Raw genomic sequence first — 14918 nt, forward strand, 5'->3', positions numbered from 1 at the left:
AGAAGTCTGTATGTGCCTGTGAACCATGGCTACTGCATGCCAGACCACAGAATCATAGAAAGATTTGGCTGGGAAAGGACCTTAAAGCTTACCTCAAGCTCATCTCATTCCACCTCCTGCTTTGGGCAGGGACACGTTGCACTAGACTGGGTTGCTCCAAGCACACATTGCTAGGTCATGTCCAATTTGTTGTTCACCAGCACCCCCAAATCCTTCTCCTCTGGGTTGCCCTCCACCCGTTCTCCACCCAGGCTGCATCTGTGCATGGGGTTGCTCTGACCCAGGTGCAGCACCTGTCACTTGTTGACCTTCATAAGGTTCACATGGGCCAAACTCCTCAGCCTGACCAGGTCCCTCTCAGTGGAAGATGGGTCACACAGGCTCTGTGATTTCATGCTGTGGTGGGGAAGAGACTGTGTGTCTGGGAAAAAAGGACATGGGTGACCTGATGCTTGTGTGGATGTGAGTAGGAAGCCTGGCCTGCACAATGAATTTATGGCTGTTTCCATCCTCAGCTGGTGGGAATTGATGTCATGGCAGCTCTGGATATATATGCAAAGCAGGAGCAGTGGGAAAAGTGCCTGGAGGTTGCAGCTAAGCAGGTGAGTGCTATTGTGAGCCCTCAGGGACAGGCCTGGGGTCGTGGAACCCTGCAGTGGGTGGGCAGAATGGAGAACCACTGCAGGGGCTCAGAAGTACCACACCACTTTCCCCATCGTGGCCAGTGAGTCTGAGTGGGGAAATGCTAGAACCTGGAAGCATATTGTGTTTAAATTTTGTGATTAATGGAGCATTGGAAGAAGCTAAATGAGTTGTTTGGGCTGGAAGTAATTGGTACCATGGAAACAGGGATTTGTAGAAGAAAGCCTTCTTTCTCTATGTTCTTGAGAGCGGTGGTGTCAGTCAGAATGAGAATCCTAGTCAGGAAAGCAAATTTGACATTTTTTCAGTTTTACTGACCTGAAACTAACAAAATTACCTCAGCAGAGTAATAAAATGGAGAAAAGCAAAATGAAATTGTTTAACAGTTCTCTTTCAAGGCAGTAACAGGAGAAGACAGCTCTCGATTACCAGGATGTACTTTGAGGGATGGTTTGTATTCAGTGGTTATTGATTGGTGATTGGTTATTAAACAGTTATTGGTTAAATGGTTGTTGATCATGGAGGTAACCAAGGGCAGGCAGTTCTTTGGAGTGAGATATTGGTTCAGATTGAATAACAGGGCAGCCTTGGCAACAGCATCTGCAGTTAGTAGGGACATCACAACTTGTCACTCAGGCCAGCTGAAGCCTTGGAAAAGCACTGGGAATGTCTGGGACTGTGGTTTTATAACTTTGGTTCCAATAACCTAAGTTTGGATTCTGCTAGAGTGAACTTGATGTCTCTTAGACTTGGGCTTCTCTGTGATACAGATGGTCTCTGTTGAAGTCATTGTTCTCTTGGGAGGCTCCCCTATTGATATTCTGCTTACCAGGAGCCACAAAGAATAACTGCACACTCCATTTAATGGGAAAGACTCAGTTTATTGTATTGGGCACCACAAGGCCACATTGAGTCTAAGGAGATCTTGGTGTCTGCTCGTGCCTCCAAGAGAGCATTGGCATGACCCTTTTCTGTAACCAGTGCAGAATATAATCACTGTGACTCAGCTCTACAGTGATTATACAGCAAAAGTGGTACATTTATCAAAACAGGTCACATACCAGACTTAACCTTTATCCCAAGCTATACTGAACATGGTGCTTCACCAGCACCCATCTGGGTGTTGGAGTTCTGGACATCTGCTGGGACACTCATCTTTCTTCTGCGTAATAAACTTACTTCCATTGCTCAGTTTTTAACAGGATTGCACACTTTGTGCTATTTTCTTCCTGTGATTACTATATTTATGCGTGTGTGAAGCAGTTCTTTCCTCACTTGAATGTCTGTGAGGCCAACAGCAGTCCTCAGCAGTGTCTATGGGGTCAGCACAGGTATGAGGAGCACTCTAAGGTGGTCTGTAGTCCTGGAGCTGTGACAGCCTGTGGGTAATGGACTAGAGCAGCTTTGTAAATTACAAACATCGTCACCTAGGGTTTTAGTTACTTTCTGTGTTAGACTAAGGGCTGCTTTATAGTTGGTAGCCTTGTTGACACATAATAGAGGTGCTGCATCCTTCAGGTGTTTGGCAGTATCCCTTTGGTAAGTGGTGGGCAGCTGCAAAACAGCTGTATTTGCATGTGTGGAGGATTCAGCACAGCATCAGCCAGCCAAGATAAAGGTGTCAGTACGGCCCAAATCATACCCCAGACTGCTTAGGGCAGTCTGGTTCTGATTACCTGTTTCACCTTTTGGGACTCAGGTGTGTGGGGTTGTGCACACATGGTTGAATCCATCCCCACCAAGTTCATGAGCCTCATGCTGCTGCTTTCCGTGTATCTTCTCCAGAGCTATCAGGTCCTGCACAAATACGTGGCTCTGTATGCAACACACCTGATCTGTGAGGGCTCCTGGGACAAAGCCCTGCACCTGTACGTCCTGCACGGGGCACCTGCCAACCCACAGGTAAAGAGGGCATCCCCAGGTGGGCTATCTAGTGTGCTGTGATGTGCTGCATGAGTCAGGCTCCCAGCCTGAGCTGGGATTGCCTCGTGTTCAGCATGCCCAGCCCTGCAGTGAGTGGGTTCTTCCAGAGGGCTGAAGGAAATCTCCTGGCATGTTCTCCAGGGGAAGGAAAAGGGGAAGTTGAGTGTTTGTGTTTGTTTTGAGTACCTTGAGCCCCAAGTTCAGAACAAAAGGAACCACTTGCATCTCTGAGAGCATTGGCTGCAGGAAGCATCCTTCCATCCTTCCCTGTTTGCCTGCCTTGTCCCCAGCCCCCATTCCAGCCAGTGACCTGCAGCACTGGCCCTCTGCAGCCATTTTCTTAGCCTGTGCTTGGCAGCAGGAGACTCTGCTGGAGTCTGCTGCAGACTCTGGAGTCTTCTGACTCCTCATCTGTCTCCTTCCACACCTGTCTCCTTTTCGTTGCAGAATTTCAACATCTACAAGCGTCTCTTTGTGGAGATGGTGAATGCTCCTGGCATGAACTGTGCCGAGGCGTACTCCGGCTGGGCTGAGCTGCGGGACGTGCTCCTCGCTCTGGTGAGTGTGGCTGCTCGCTGCCTGCTCAGCTCCAGCCAGGGGGTCTCGACTGAACAGGAAGAAGAACCAGTCTCTCAACAGGTGACATGGACAGTGTTTTTAGAACACAAGCTAAGAGTAAAGAGCTGGCAGTGTGGACAGTAGGAAAACAGGATCCTGGGAAGTGGATGTGGCTGAGCAAGAGAAGGCAGAGGAGACCCTGTGCTCCAGGCCAAATCCTAGGAATGGGTCTGGACACTGGCCCTCGCAGAGCTCCAGGTGTCACTGTCACTGACATGGGACTTGTTGTGACATCCTCTTCTCGTCCTACCCCACATTCAGCAGCTTGCATGGGGAAAGCACAGAGCTACTGAGCCTGGAAAATATGAATTCTTCCCATGGATGCTTAGAGCCTTCTGCTCCTCAGCTCCTCATTCCTATCCAGAACACCTCAACCAGAGCCATGATTGCCTTATCTCTGTTTCTGTCCCTATTGCGAGCATAAGCAAAATCAAAAAATCCTCCCTTTGTCCATCCTCACCCCTGCTTCCAGTGCTGGCTGTTGTCGCAGTACTGGTGACTCTGGCTCCTACAGCCTCCTTTCTTCAGTATGTTTTCAGATCCAGAGCACCCAAGGCCCAGCCCTCGTCCAATCCCAGAGGTGTATGGATATTTCAGATCCTTCTCTCTCCTGACTTCCCTGTCTCATGTGGAGAGTGCCCTCATGCTCTCCTGCTCTCAGTTCCTCTCATTTTCTCTTCTCAGTGTGAAAACTTAGTGAAGTCCAGCGAGGCAAACACTGCAGCACACGAGGAGTTTGAGAGGATGCTGCTGATTTCCCACTACTGCGCCACCCGCTCCGCCGCGCAGGGCCTGAAGCAGCTGGTGAGGCTTTGGAGTTCCTCTGCCAGGTCACCACCCAGAGTGGGGAACCCCAGGGGGATCTGCAGGTTCGGGGCTATTCAGAGGTTACCATTCCACTTCACAAATCACCCATCATGGATGCATGAGAATGGGACTGCAATAATCTGGGAGCCCACCACTAGCAGGTGGGACTGTAGGTGGTGTTTTCTGCTTACCGTGGGTACTGTCCCAGCCACTGTGGCTGAGCTGTAAACCAGGGGAGGAGCTGATCCTTGTGCTTGGCATGATTTATGAGAGTGGAGGTGCCAGTAGAAAATTAGGAATCACAAAAAATCTGATCTTCCCAAGAGAGGGATGGCTTCCTCTCTGCTCTCCTGGGCTCCAAGAGCTGCTTGGCTTCACTCATGGTCTTCAGAGCAGATCATCTGCTCAGGGCTTCAGCAGGTACTGGTCCTGTGTGCTGGGCCTCCTGGGGGGCTTTGAGAGCTCATGGACCTGTGTGGGGGCATCACAAGGCCCTGTGACTATTTTGGAGTCTTGTGTGCACTGGGATTTGTTCATGGCCTCCCTGCTGAAGTCTTGATCCACGTGGGATTGTGGAATTGTTCCAGAGCTCTGGGTGGATGTGGTACTAGACTTGTGATGGAGAAGGCTGTGAGAAGGAAAAGAACCCCAGTGAAAGCCACGGGGAAGACTGGGGCTTCCCCATGGCTGTGTGTGTGGATGTTGGGGGCTCAGAAACATGTCAGACAGCAAGAGCCAAGTCTGATGTCTTGGAAACCTGTACAGATCTCCATAGCTGTGGAATGTTGAGGGGCTGGGCAGTCTATTTGGGACCATGAAGAAGGGGAGGCCTTGACAGTTCTTGTGTGACAATGGTTATCTCGCAGCAGAAAAGTGAAATTACCCTTCAATTACCCTCACCCCTGCTCCAAAATATTTACATAATTGCATACAATAAAAAAATGTATTGAAACTGTGGCTGGAATAGGTTTGTTGGAGAGGCTGGAGAATCTCCATTCCTTGAGATGGTCAAAACCTGACCAGGCATGTTCCTGAACCAGGCACGTAGCTGCCTCCACTTTGACTGCGGCTAGGGGCAGGATTTGGGAACTGCTAGCAATGTCAAGCCAGCAGTGCCTTCCAACCTCACCTGTTTTGTGACTTAGATGGGGGATGTTTGGGTGTGGCTTCTTGTGAAAAATAGCAAGGCTTATAAAGCAGAATTTCACCCTCAGGTGACAGTCCATGTGTTCTGTAGTGAGGGAACTCAGCGTCAGGACTGAGGTTTTTGACCTTTTTTACCTGTAGGGCATGTGTGGGTGCAGAGTCCTTGCTGTGAGTCTGGGGTGATCTCATGAGATCCCTTCCAAGCTGTTTTCTCTTTGCTGAATTGTTGTGTCTTTGCTGTCCCCTGTGCCCCAGGACACCATGGCTGCCCAGCTGTCCATTTCCCTGCTGCGCCACACAGATCTGCTCCCTGCAGACAAGGCTTTCTACGAGGCTGGGATGGCTGCCAAGGTAAGAGCTACCTGCCTCTGCACCAGAGAAGGACACAGGACACCCTGGGCTCAGGGATTCTCGACTTTATCTTCCCAAATCCTCCCTTGACTGCTGGACTCTCACTGGAGGCTGTTCCTCAAGCAGCTGGCCAGACCTCAGCCAGTGAGCAGATGGGACCTACAGACCCAGGGGTGCACAGAGGCCATGTTATGGCTCTGTCAGTGTGCATGTGAGGCTGTTCAGCTCTGCTCTGCATCACCCAAATGTCTGACAGTCTGCCTGGGAGCTGTGATATGTGGCAAGGACAGCAGCATGTCCTTGCTGCCTGAACCTGTCTGTGCAATAATAGAACCATGGAATGGTTTAGGTGGGAAGGGACCTTAAAGCTCATCTTGTTCCATCCCCTGCCATAGGCAAGGGCACCTTCCACTAGAGCAGGCTGCTCCAAGTCCCATCCAGCCTGGTCATATGCCTGTCTCCATTCTGTGGGACAGTCTGAGCTGGTTGGACACTATGGCACAAACAGAGCCACATCCTTCCTAGCTGTGGCTCTGGGAGAAGGGCTGGCTGTGAGGATGAGCTGCCCAGTCTCACTCAGGGTTCCTCTCCATACCAGGCAGTCAGCTGGGAGAACATGGCATTTGTCTTCCTGAACCGCTTCCTGGACCTCTCAGATGTGAGTATGGTCTGTGGGGGAGGGAGGGCTGGCTCTCTGAAATGGCAGTGGCACTGCCATTACTGCCACAGGGCCACTACAGATCCCCAGGCTGGCCAAGGCACACCTGAGGCTCCTGCGGGGCTGCACATTGGAGATGTACTGATGGAGAGAGCCCCCAGACCCCACTCAGTGTGTGCCTGGAGCAGGGGGCAGCCTCACACTCCCTGTGGGAGGACCTGCCATGCAGGGCACCTGCAGAACCCTGGCCAAGCCACCCTTGGCATGCCAATGCCACCATGCACGTGGCAGCAAAGAGCACATTGGCCTGACAATGTAGGCCTGAAATCCTCATGGCTGCAGATGCCATTACAGCTTTCAGGGTGATCTCACTCAAGTTGTTCCAAGGGAAGAAAAACAACTTGGGAGGTGGAGGCCATGGCCCAGTGCTTTGGCCACTGTGATACAGGACTTGGGAGTCCCCTCAATCCCTTGCTTGTCCAGCAGTTTGGCCACCAGAAGCACCAAATCCAAGGGAGCTGACACTCCTCACTGTGCCAGGCTCTCAAGTGCTGTCAGCAGCAGCTGGGGGAAAACAAAAGCACCTGATTACATCTTTCCCTTCTTCAAGGCCACCTGAACAGGGCAGAGTCTGAGAGACACTGCAGAGTGTGGTCATGGATGACAGGAGGGTCTGGTCACCACAGCACCAACAGGCAGGGGCATCCTGGCCATGAATTGTACTGTGAGCTCTGCAACTGGCATTGCCCAGTGCTCTGCCCCTTCTTTCCAGGCCATTGAAGAAGGGAACCTGGATTCCCTGGACCATTCTGATTTTCAGAAGACGGACATTCCCTTTGAAGTGCCCCTTCCAGCCCATCAGCATGTGCCTGTGAGTGTCACCTGTCTTCTTCAGCTTCTGGGAGCAATGGTGCTGCTTCAGGGCCCTCTGAACAGGGACTGGGGTGGGGCTGGGATTGCAGAGGCTGCAGGGGATGGAAACGGATCCAGAACTGGCACCATCTGCCTGTCCCTCCACTGCGAGCATGCACGCACATGCACATGGCTGCATACAAAAACAAGTGTGCACAGACATGTTGCACACACAAACACACACACACACATACCTATATACACACACACTCACACACACCTGTGTACACACACACACACCTGTGTACACACACACACACCTGTGTACACACACAAAAATACACACATATGCCTGTATACACACACTCACACACATTGTGTACACACAAACACACACACCTGTGTACATACACATATACCTGTACACACACTCTCACACACCTGTGTACACACACATACCTGTACACACACTCACACATACACACACAGACCTGTACACACACTCACACACACACCCCCCCCCCTCATGCTCCCCAGCACACACACACCACCTCAACCCCCCCTGTGCACCACGCACGTGTGTGTTGTGTGCACACCATGCACGCCTGTCCTGCTCTCCCATGTGCTCCCTGCTGCAGTGGGGCTGCAGCTGGGCAGCAGCATCCCAATTCCAGGCCTGGCACTGGTCTTTGCCCACAGGAGGAGCAGCGGGAGGAGGTGAGGGACTGGGTGCTCACCGTGTCCATGGACCAGCGGCTGGAGCAGGCGCTGCCGCAGGACGAGCGCGGCACCTACGAAGCCTCTCTGGTGGCAGCGGGGACCGGGGTGCCCTCCCTGCCCTGCATGCTAACAGGTAAGCTCCAGGCCAGCTCACTCAGACTAGAGATGACGCCGTGCCGTGCAGGAGTCAGAACTTGCTGCAGGGTGGGTCTGGCAGGAGGTCTGGGCTGTGCTGTAAGAGCAGAGGAGGGACTGTGTGGCTGTGGGGAACCAGCTCTGCTGGAGGACATAGGGCTTTTTTACTGTGGGGGTGAGTGACCTGGAACAGGTGGCACAGAAATTGTGAGACAGTCATCCTTAGAGACAGTCAAAAGCTGTCTGGACACAGCCCTGGGCTGGGGTGGCCCTGCTTGAGCAGGGAGTTGAACCATACAGAGCCCAGAGCAGTTCTGACCCCAGCCACTCTGGTTGAGTGATGGCTCAGGCTGGCCCTGCTCTGCAGTGCAGGACTTTAAAGGGTCAGAGAAGGGGGAGCAGGAGTGGGCCACCAGGAACAGGGCTATGGCTCTGAAAGTCAGAAGCTGGGTGCCATTGTTGGACCTACTCACTTGGGTGTCATTGCCCAAGGGCAGTTCAGCCTTAATCTTCATTTGATCCCCCCACTTTGAACACCCCTTCTTCATTTTGGTCTCCTGGAGACCAAGGCAGCAGCATTCCCCCCAACACGCTGTACTGTTGGGGCAGCCCCAGCTGCAGCACAGGGAAGGGGTGCACCAGGTGGGGCTCAGCTTGTTCTGAATGTGTCACTTTGTGCCCAGGGTACCCAGTGCTAGGAAACAAGATTGAGTTGAAGCCAGGCCGAGAAGTGAAGAAGGATGCGTGGTACAAATTCGTGATGGCTGTCAAGGTGAGCCAGAACCCCCAGGCAGAGAGACAGGCTGTGGGTGGGGTTCAGCCCCTCATGCTGACAATGCAGCATCCTTCTGCGTGAGTCATTGTCCCAGGGCAGTTTACTGCACTCTCCTGACAGTGCTGCTTGGTGGGGATTACCAGGTCCAGTCCTGCCAGCTCACAAGGTGCCTTCAGGAAGGGGGCTTGGGAGTGCCCCCTTCATGCCAAGGCCTCTCTCTTCCCCACAGACGTCCCACAGCCCTGCGGGCCAGGATGTGATTGAGTTCCTCCGACGATGGTGCGGGGGACTCCCAAGCACCAGCTTCTCATTCCAGTGAGCAGGACTGTGGCAGCCTTCAGGCCTGTTCCTCAGCACCTTCCACATCCAATAAACATGTTGGCTCAGCCCTGCAGTGCTCCTTTTTGCCAGGGGATGCTGGGCCCAGAACACTGCAGCTGCTGGGCACAAGGCTGCAGCCCCTGTACATGTGTCTCAACCCCCACGTCTGTGGATGACTTCCACGCTGAGGCCACGGCTCTGTCAACATCCCTGTGCTTGGGGAGTGGTAGGCACAGGGATGGGCTCACAGGGTAGCTGCACTTTCCTTGGCACATCTTGCTCACAACCAGCACTCACTTGGCAGAGCCACTCAGAACAGCCAGTATGGAAAGGAAAAGTTTGTTTATTCAAGAAAACTAGAGATCCACACGAAAGGGACTCTTCCCCTTCTGTTCCCTGACATGTTTGAGCACAGGCACAGCCAGCTTCCCTGCCTGCAATGGCACCAGGACTTGGGCCCCAGCACCTCTGCCTGCCCCCATCACTGCTGACAGAAACCGACAGAGCCTTCAGCACACCAGGCAAGGCCTGGCAGCTTGGGGAGAGGATGGGAGAGCATCTGGGGCCCACAGCACCTGCAGCCCTGCAGAGTCTGTCCCAGGTGGGGTGGTGGAGCTGGGGGGAGGGGGCAAGGCACACCCTCACTGCTGCAGCCCACTGCAGGAGGTGCGACGTCACCCTGCCCCCGACCTTGCTGGGTCACAGCACTCCTGCAGCACCACCTGGGAGCGAAGGAGCAGTGTCAGTGCCAGGCTGTGCTGCAGGGCCCAGCATCACTGACTCATCTGCCCATGTCCCTAGGAAGAGGTGTTTTGGGGGTTTTGTGTGGGCATGGGCCCTCTTGATGGCAGAGCCTGCTCCCCCCATCCCAAGCACGGCCCGCATGGTGGGCACTCACCTCTGCAGCTATGCAGGAGACTCAGCAAGTCCTGTCAGGAGCTGCTGCCTCTCACGGAGCGGCTTCTCCATTGCTGCACTTGGCCTGGCCAGCTAGAGAGGAAAAAAAAAAGACAAAAAGAAGTGTAGGGTGGCAAGGACATGTGATGGGCAGTGTTCTCACAAAAAAAAGAACAGGCCTGGATACCAGGAGGATGAAGAAAGGGTCCCCCTGCAACTCCCCATGAAGGGGTGCTGGTCTGGCACTTAGGCTGGCTAGAAGAGGTTCCAACTCAGCATCCCCCCTACTGCTGCCTCTTTGTTCCCAGCAGAACCCAGCACCTTAAAAATGCAGCATGAAGGCAGCAATCATGGGGGAGATGTGTCCAGCTCAGTGGGGCATACCTGCTCTTTGCCATAGCTGCGTGCACAGGGCCCGATGCCCTGGAAGACGAGAGCCACCAAACAGCACCTGCCCGAGAGCACGGCTTCTGCAGCTGCCAGCAGCAGGGAGGGGAACCAGAGGGCCAGGGCTGTGTCCTGCAGAGCAGGGGTCACAAGAACGTGGGCACCGCACCAGGCTGGATGAACACACTCAGCAGAGACTATGTGAACGGAAGGGGAAAGAAGGGGGAGAGGGAGAGAGAAGGGAAGCAGAAGGGAGAGTGAGAGTGAAAAGAAAGACGAGAGGAAGGAGAAAGAGGCTGATGGGAGAAGTGGGGGTGTGCAGTGACGCTGCAGACTCACGTAGATGCGCGTGGTGTTGAAGGGACAGTCGTTAGTCACAATGGCTGCACGGGCGTCTACGGGCAGCGCGGAGCTGTTGCAGCCCCGGACCAGGTGCGTGCCCCGGCTGTGCACCGTGAGGGCGATGGCCAGCGCCAGCCCCACGCTGCACGCGGTGGACAGGAGGCAGTTCAGCAGAGAGACGCTCAGCAGGGTCCAGTGCTGCAGGCGGCAAGAATACGAGCGGGACTGGTACGAGCCCGGGGAAACGCTCGGGCCGGGCACCTGTGTGTCTGCAGAACTGCTCCCCCGAGGGAGCACACACGATCTTTTGCCTCTTCCAGGACGGCTCAGCCTTGCCCTCGGATGAGGCTCTCGCACCTTTCGCATCCTTCCACCCCCTGTGTGCTCGGCACCGCTGGACGCCCCTTCTCTCGGGCTCCGTGGAGAGCAGGCTCCGCGGGAGCCGCAGTCCAGCCCAGCGCACCCCACCCCGTGTCCGCCCACCTTGCGACCCCACACGGGACCCCCGACCCGGCTGCAGCTTCGCCCACCGAAGCGCTTCTGCCCGAGCACGGTGCTCCAACCCTCCCGGAGCGGCCGGCGGGGCCGAGCCGGGGACAGGCGACACCTGCAGCGCCGGCAGCCGCCGCCGACGCGGAAGGAGCCCGCGGGGCCAAGGTCCAGGGGAGCGGCTGCCGGCGAGGCAGGGCCGCGCCGAGGACCCCCCGCCTGCTCGGCCGCAGCCCCGCACTCACCAGGACCGCCCGGGACAGGTTGTGCGACACCAGGATGGCGACGATGCCCGCGGCGATGCTCTGCGGGGAGACCTGCGCTCAGCAGGGCCCAGGCAGGGCAGGGCCCGCCGCCCCCCACCCGGTCCGGTCGCGCTCACCAGCAGCCCCGAGCACACCGACACCACGTTGGCCGCCGCGTACTCGGGGGTGACGGCGCGGCGGGCGCCGGCCACGTGCCGCAGCACCGAGCCGTGCACGATGGCGCCCAGCACGAGGCTGCCGTGGCCCAGCACGATCAGCCCCAGCCCCGTGCGCATCAGCCGCCGCGGCTCCGCCAGCGCTCCCGGCCCCCGCCGCCCCCCGGCCATGGCCGCCGCCGCCGCCGCTCGCGCCGCCCCGGGCAGGGACGGGCGGCTCGGTCCGGCCCCCCCGCCCCGCCCCGCCCCGCAAGAGGCGGCACTCGCGTCTTTACAAAACAGTTTATTAAAAATAGGAAATGATAGAAATGAGATGCAGGGGCCGCGGCTCGGCCCCGCCGCGCGCCAGAACGACGCGAGGCCCCGGGACCGCTGCGGGCCCGGCAGTCCCCGGTAAGGGCCGGGGCTGCAGGGGCCGCGGGGCCGCAGCCCGGGGCCAGCACACGCCGTGGCCCCGGCGGGTGCGAACCAGTAAACAAAGTGCAGCCGGCGGCGGGAGCAAAGCGCCGGGCGGGGAGAGGGGGGACGAGCCCGGCCACCCCTGGGCCCATGGCGCGGGAATGGGGGGGAGTGACCGGGGGTGCAGGGCTTAGGGGCTCACCCCTGCTTACCTTTAAATTAAAAAAAAAAAAAAAAAAAAAAAAAGAAAAAAAAAAAAAAAGAAAGAAAAAACCCATTTCTGTGCTGTGCAAAAGACACTTTGTACAATTCAAACAGAACAAACTCCATGCACATGAGTGGGGCTGCAGAATGCCCCAAGCCAGGCCTCAGCTCCGCAGCACAACCTGGCAAATCCCAACAAAAACAGGGCTGGAAATAATACTGATGCGCAAAGTCCCCTTTAGGAGGCGGGCAGGGAGGACTGTCGATGAGCCCAGCCACGGCACATGCAGGATGAGCTTCCAAGCACTGCAGCTGGGGTCTTGCGGATGCCCGACAGCGGTGGGCAGACACAGATGGGCCGCAGCAGCGAGGCCACACTGGCTGCCCGGGAGCCACGGGGCTAAGATGACACAGTCACGGCCGTCAGGGCTCCGTTCCGAGTGTAGTAGAACTTGCTAAATGCCTCTTCAAGTAAACAGGTGAGTCTGCTCTGGTCAGCCTGGGGAGAACAAGGACAGTGAGGGGTAAACCCCATCCACTCAAAACTGAGAGCATGGCTGGAGACCCCCAGGGCAGGGACCTGGCTTATTCCTCCTGCACCATCACCCCAAAAAGGGCATAAACCATTGAATGCTGAGGAAGGAACACAGGCCCATAGCCCTACCTGAGCCCCTGCTTACCTCGCTGATAAATCCAAGCTGGACTAGTTCAGCTGCCAGCTCCTGGATGTTGTCATCTGCAACACAAGGAAAGGTGTCAGTCCTTGGTCCCAGCATGCTGCTGGCCCCAGTGCCCCTCAGCAGGGGCAGAAGGGGGTACTTACTGGGCTGAAGGTCACAGCTCAAGTGTCGATTCAACTTGTCTTCCAGTTTCAGCAGCAGTGTCAGCTGCAGGGCAAAGAAATTCTCATGAGGGATTGCAGTCCTGCAGGCTGCCATGGCAAGCCCAAAGCAAGCCTAGAAATGCCCCCTGGGATGGGAACCACCCCTCCAGAGCCCCACAGGGATCTAACAGAACAGCCACAGCCAGTTCCATCCTGGATGGTGCAGCTGGCAGCACCATCCTGCACTGGAAGTCTGGGCCTGGGGGTGGGCCCAGGTGCCAGGTCAGCAGCAGGAACAGGCCTGGGTCAGGCTCTGGGTCCTGATGGTGGCAGCTGCAGCAGTGCAGGGTTACCCCAGGCACCAGCAGCACCTCAAAGCCATGAGCCCAGCACAGCTGCCTCGGCCTCCCCCTGCCCAGCCAGACGTAGAAACATACGTGGTGCTTCACCCCCTCCTCCACAGACTCGATGTTGCACTGCATCAGCACCACCTGGAACAGAGGCACAGAGCCCATCAGCAGCTGCCCACAGCCCTGCCTGGCGAGGGGGGAGCGAGGCTGAGCCCCTGCCTTTACCTTGCGGGTCTCCACCTCAGCAGGCTCTGGAGTTGGGGTTTTCACTGATGGGGGAGCAATGGGAGACTTCACCACGACCTGCTGGGGCTGCTGGGGTCGTGGCATCCCAAAAGCTGTGAGGGGATAGATTCCATTCCTACAAGGAAGGAGCAGCATCTCAGGTTATAGCTCTCCAGAATTTTTCCAGTCTCACACACAGTGGAAGGTGTCTTAGAAAATCCCTCTTACCTCACATCCTCCAGGAACTTGTCCAGCTCCAGTGCTGGAGATTGTGAGAAGCTGGAAAACAAAATGTCCTGAGATGAGGAATCGTCTCACAGTACCATCCACTCAGGTCTCTTGGGGTGCAGTTTTAAATCCCCATGTCCTGGGCTGTGTCCACAGGCAGGATGGCTATGGGCTATATATAAGCTGGTGTGACAAACTTCCCTTAAGGACATAACTATCTATGAGCTAAGGATGAGGCAGCAGTTATGGCAGAGCCAGTCTCACATCCCTCAGAACTGTTCAATGCAGTTATTTGGAGGGTGGCCCAATGACACTGTTCCTGGCAAGCTGTTTCACAAACACCTGCCATACAAGGTCCCTGGATGCAACAAACACTTGGAAAAGCCAAACCCTTGTCTCAAGGCTGCTCTGAAGCATTCCAGAGATGAGGTAAGGACTGCAAAACTGCTGGAAGCCTGACAGGATGTCCTCAAGTGCTTTATGGGCTGCACACCTACCTCAGCTCCCAGACCACTCTCCAGCCCCTCCCACATCCCCAGCAGCTGGGATCATCCCATCCTCTAACACAGCAGTAGTTTTCAACAAAACTTTATAATTTTTTTTCTAGCAGCTTGGTTTGCATGGCAGTCTGATGAACCATCCAGAAATGATGCTGACATTTCAAGTGATTGATGCTTTCTTTTCCTTTTCCAGCACCTGTGAGGTATGGCACTACCAAAAAGCCAGTTCCAGGCTGGCACCCATGGACAGCCACGCCTGCAGAGACTGACATCCCATGAGTGTAAGGATCTCTCTTGTACAGCTTTGGTTGTTCACTTGTCCTCCATTTTGAAACTGTATCAAAAACATTCCAAAAGGAATTTCATACTACATTTCCTAGCACTATGACAACTGGGATGTCAGCTTTAGGAAGGGTCCCTATGGCTCAGAGAGCTGCTTATACGGACAGAGCTGCTCTTCCTTGTCACCCTGCTTACTCTTGTTCAGCAGCTTGAGCATCCCAGAACTCTGTGCTCCCCTGGAAGCACCCTAGGTTTCTCTAGGAATACAGTATTCACATCCTAGTCTTCAGCTAATCCCTTGACTAGCCAAGGCTTTGTTTTCCAAAATGTACATCACTTGTTTGGCACTCTGCTTGCTCCATATATATTACAGGCACTCCCTTAGGGGGCCACCCCTACAGTGTAAGTAGTGCTGTGTATCAC

General features: G+C 55.3%; 3 protein-coding genes across 6 annotated transcripts in view; 1 reads left to right on the plus strand and 2 right to left on the minus strand.

Annotated features, from left to right (window-relative positions):
- Nucleotides 1-9013, plus strand: part of IFT172 (intraflagellar transport 172) — a 37650-nt gene extending 28637 nt beyond the window's left edge. For both annotated transcript variants that reach the window (XM_054002120.1, XM_054002121.1), the window contains 10 exons: nt 516-602; nt 2428-2544; nt 3013-3123; nt 3868-3987; nt 5392-5487; nt 6086-6145; nt 6918-7016; nt 7697-7850; nt 8536-8624; nt 8857-9013. In XM_054002120.1, the coding sequence (XP_053858095.1) occupies nt 516-602; nt 2428-2544; nt 3013-3123; nt 3868-3987; nt 5392-5487; nt 6086-6145; nt 6918-7016; nt 7697-7850; nt 8536-8624; nt 8857-8946 (1023 nt within the window). In that variant the 3' untranslated portion in view covers nt 8947-9013. The remainder of the gene's footprint in view (nt 1-515; nt 603-2427; nt 2545-3012; nt 3124-3867; nt 3988-5391; nt 5488-6085; nt 6146-6917; nt 7017-7696; nt 7851-8535; nt 8625-8856) is intronic.
- A 260-nt stretch (nt 9014-9273) lies between these two features.
- Nucleotides 9274-11655, minus strand: KRTCAP3 (keratinocyte associated protein 3). 2 transcript variants are annotated; one of them, XM_054002123.1, is made up of 6 exons: nt 11446-11655; nt 11309-11368; nt 10572-10772; nt 10230-10364; nt 9847-9938; nt 9274-9670 (listed from the first exon to the last, which is right to left on the minus strand). In XM_054002123.1, the coding sequence occupies exons 1-5, from the start codon at nt 11653-11655 to the stop codon at nt 9855-9857; spliced, it is 690 nt and encodes a 229-aa protein (XP_053858098.1). In that variant the 3' UTR covers nt 9274-9670; nt 9847-9854. The 2 variants fall into 2 exon arrangements, with proteins under 2 accessions (XP_053858098.1, XP_053858099.1); XM_054002124.1 differs by lacking the exon at nt 9274-9670 and adding an exon at nt 9671-9745.
- Nucleotides 11656-11752: 97 nt separating this feature from the next.
- NRBP1 (nuclear receptor binding protein 1) overlaps nt 11753-14918 on the minus strand; it is a 34408-nt gene continuing 31242 nt past the window's right edge. For both annotated transcript variants that reach the window (XM_054002057.1, XM_054002058.1), the window contains 6 exons: nt 13714-13764; nt 13486-13621; nt 13348-13401; nt 12911-12974; nt 12768-12823; nt 11753-12586 (listed from right to left, as the gene is read on the minus strand). In XM_054002057.1, coding sequence (XP_053858032.1) covers nt 12488-12586; nt 12768-12823; nt 12911-12974; nt 13348-13401; nt 13486-13621; nt 13714-13764 — 460 coding nt within the window. In that variant the 3' untranslated portion in view covers nt 11753-12487. The remainder of the gene's footprint in view (nt 12587-12767; nt 12824-12910; nt 12975-13347; nt 13402-13485; nt 13622-13713; nt 13765-14918) is intronic.

This window comes from Vidua macroura, chromosome 35, assembly GCF_024509145.1.
Source record: "Vidua macroura isolate BioBank_ID:100142 chromosome 35, ASM2450914v1, whole genome shotgun sequence".
Classification (NCBI taxonomy): Eukaryota; Metazoa; Chordata; class Aves; order Passeriformes; family Viduidae; genus Vidua; species Vidua macroura.

Excerpts from the sequence above, each read along its gene's own strand:
- KRTCAP3 (XM_054002123.1), bottom strand. The coding sequence starts at position 11,655 with ATGGCCGGGGGGCGGCGGGGGCCGGGAGCGCTGGCGGAGCCGCGGCGG. Across the intron at positions 11,369-11,445 it reads CGGTGTGCTCGGGGCTGCTG|AGCATCGCCGCGGGCATCGT; the intron begins GTGAGCGCGACC and ends GTCTCCCCGCAG. Across the intron at positions 9,939-10,229 it reads GCAGCTATGGCAAAGAGCAG|CTGGCCAGGCCAAGTGCAGC; the intron begins GTATGCCCCACT and ends TTTCCTCTCTAG.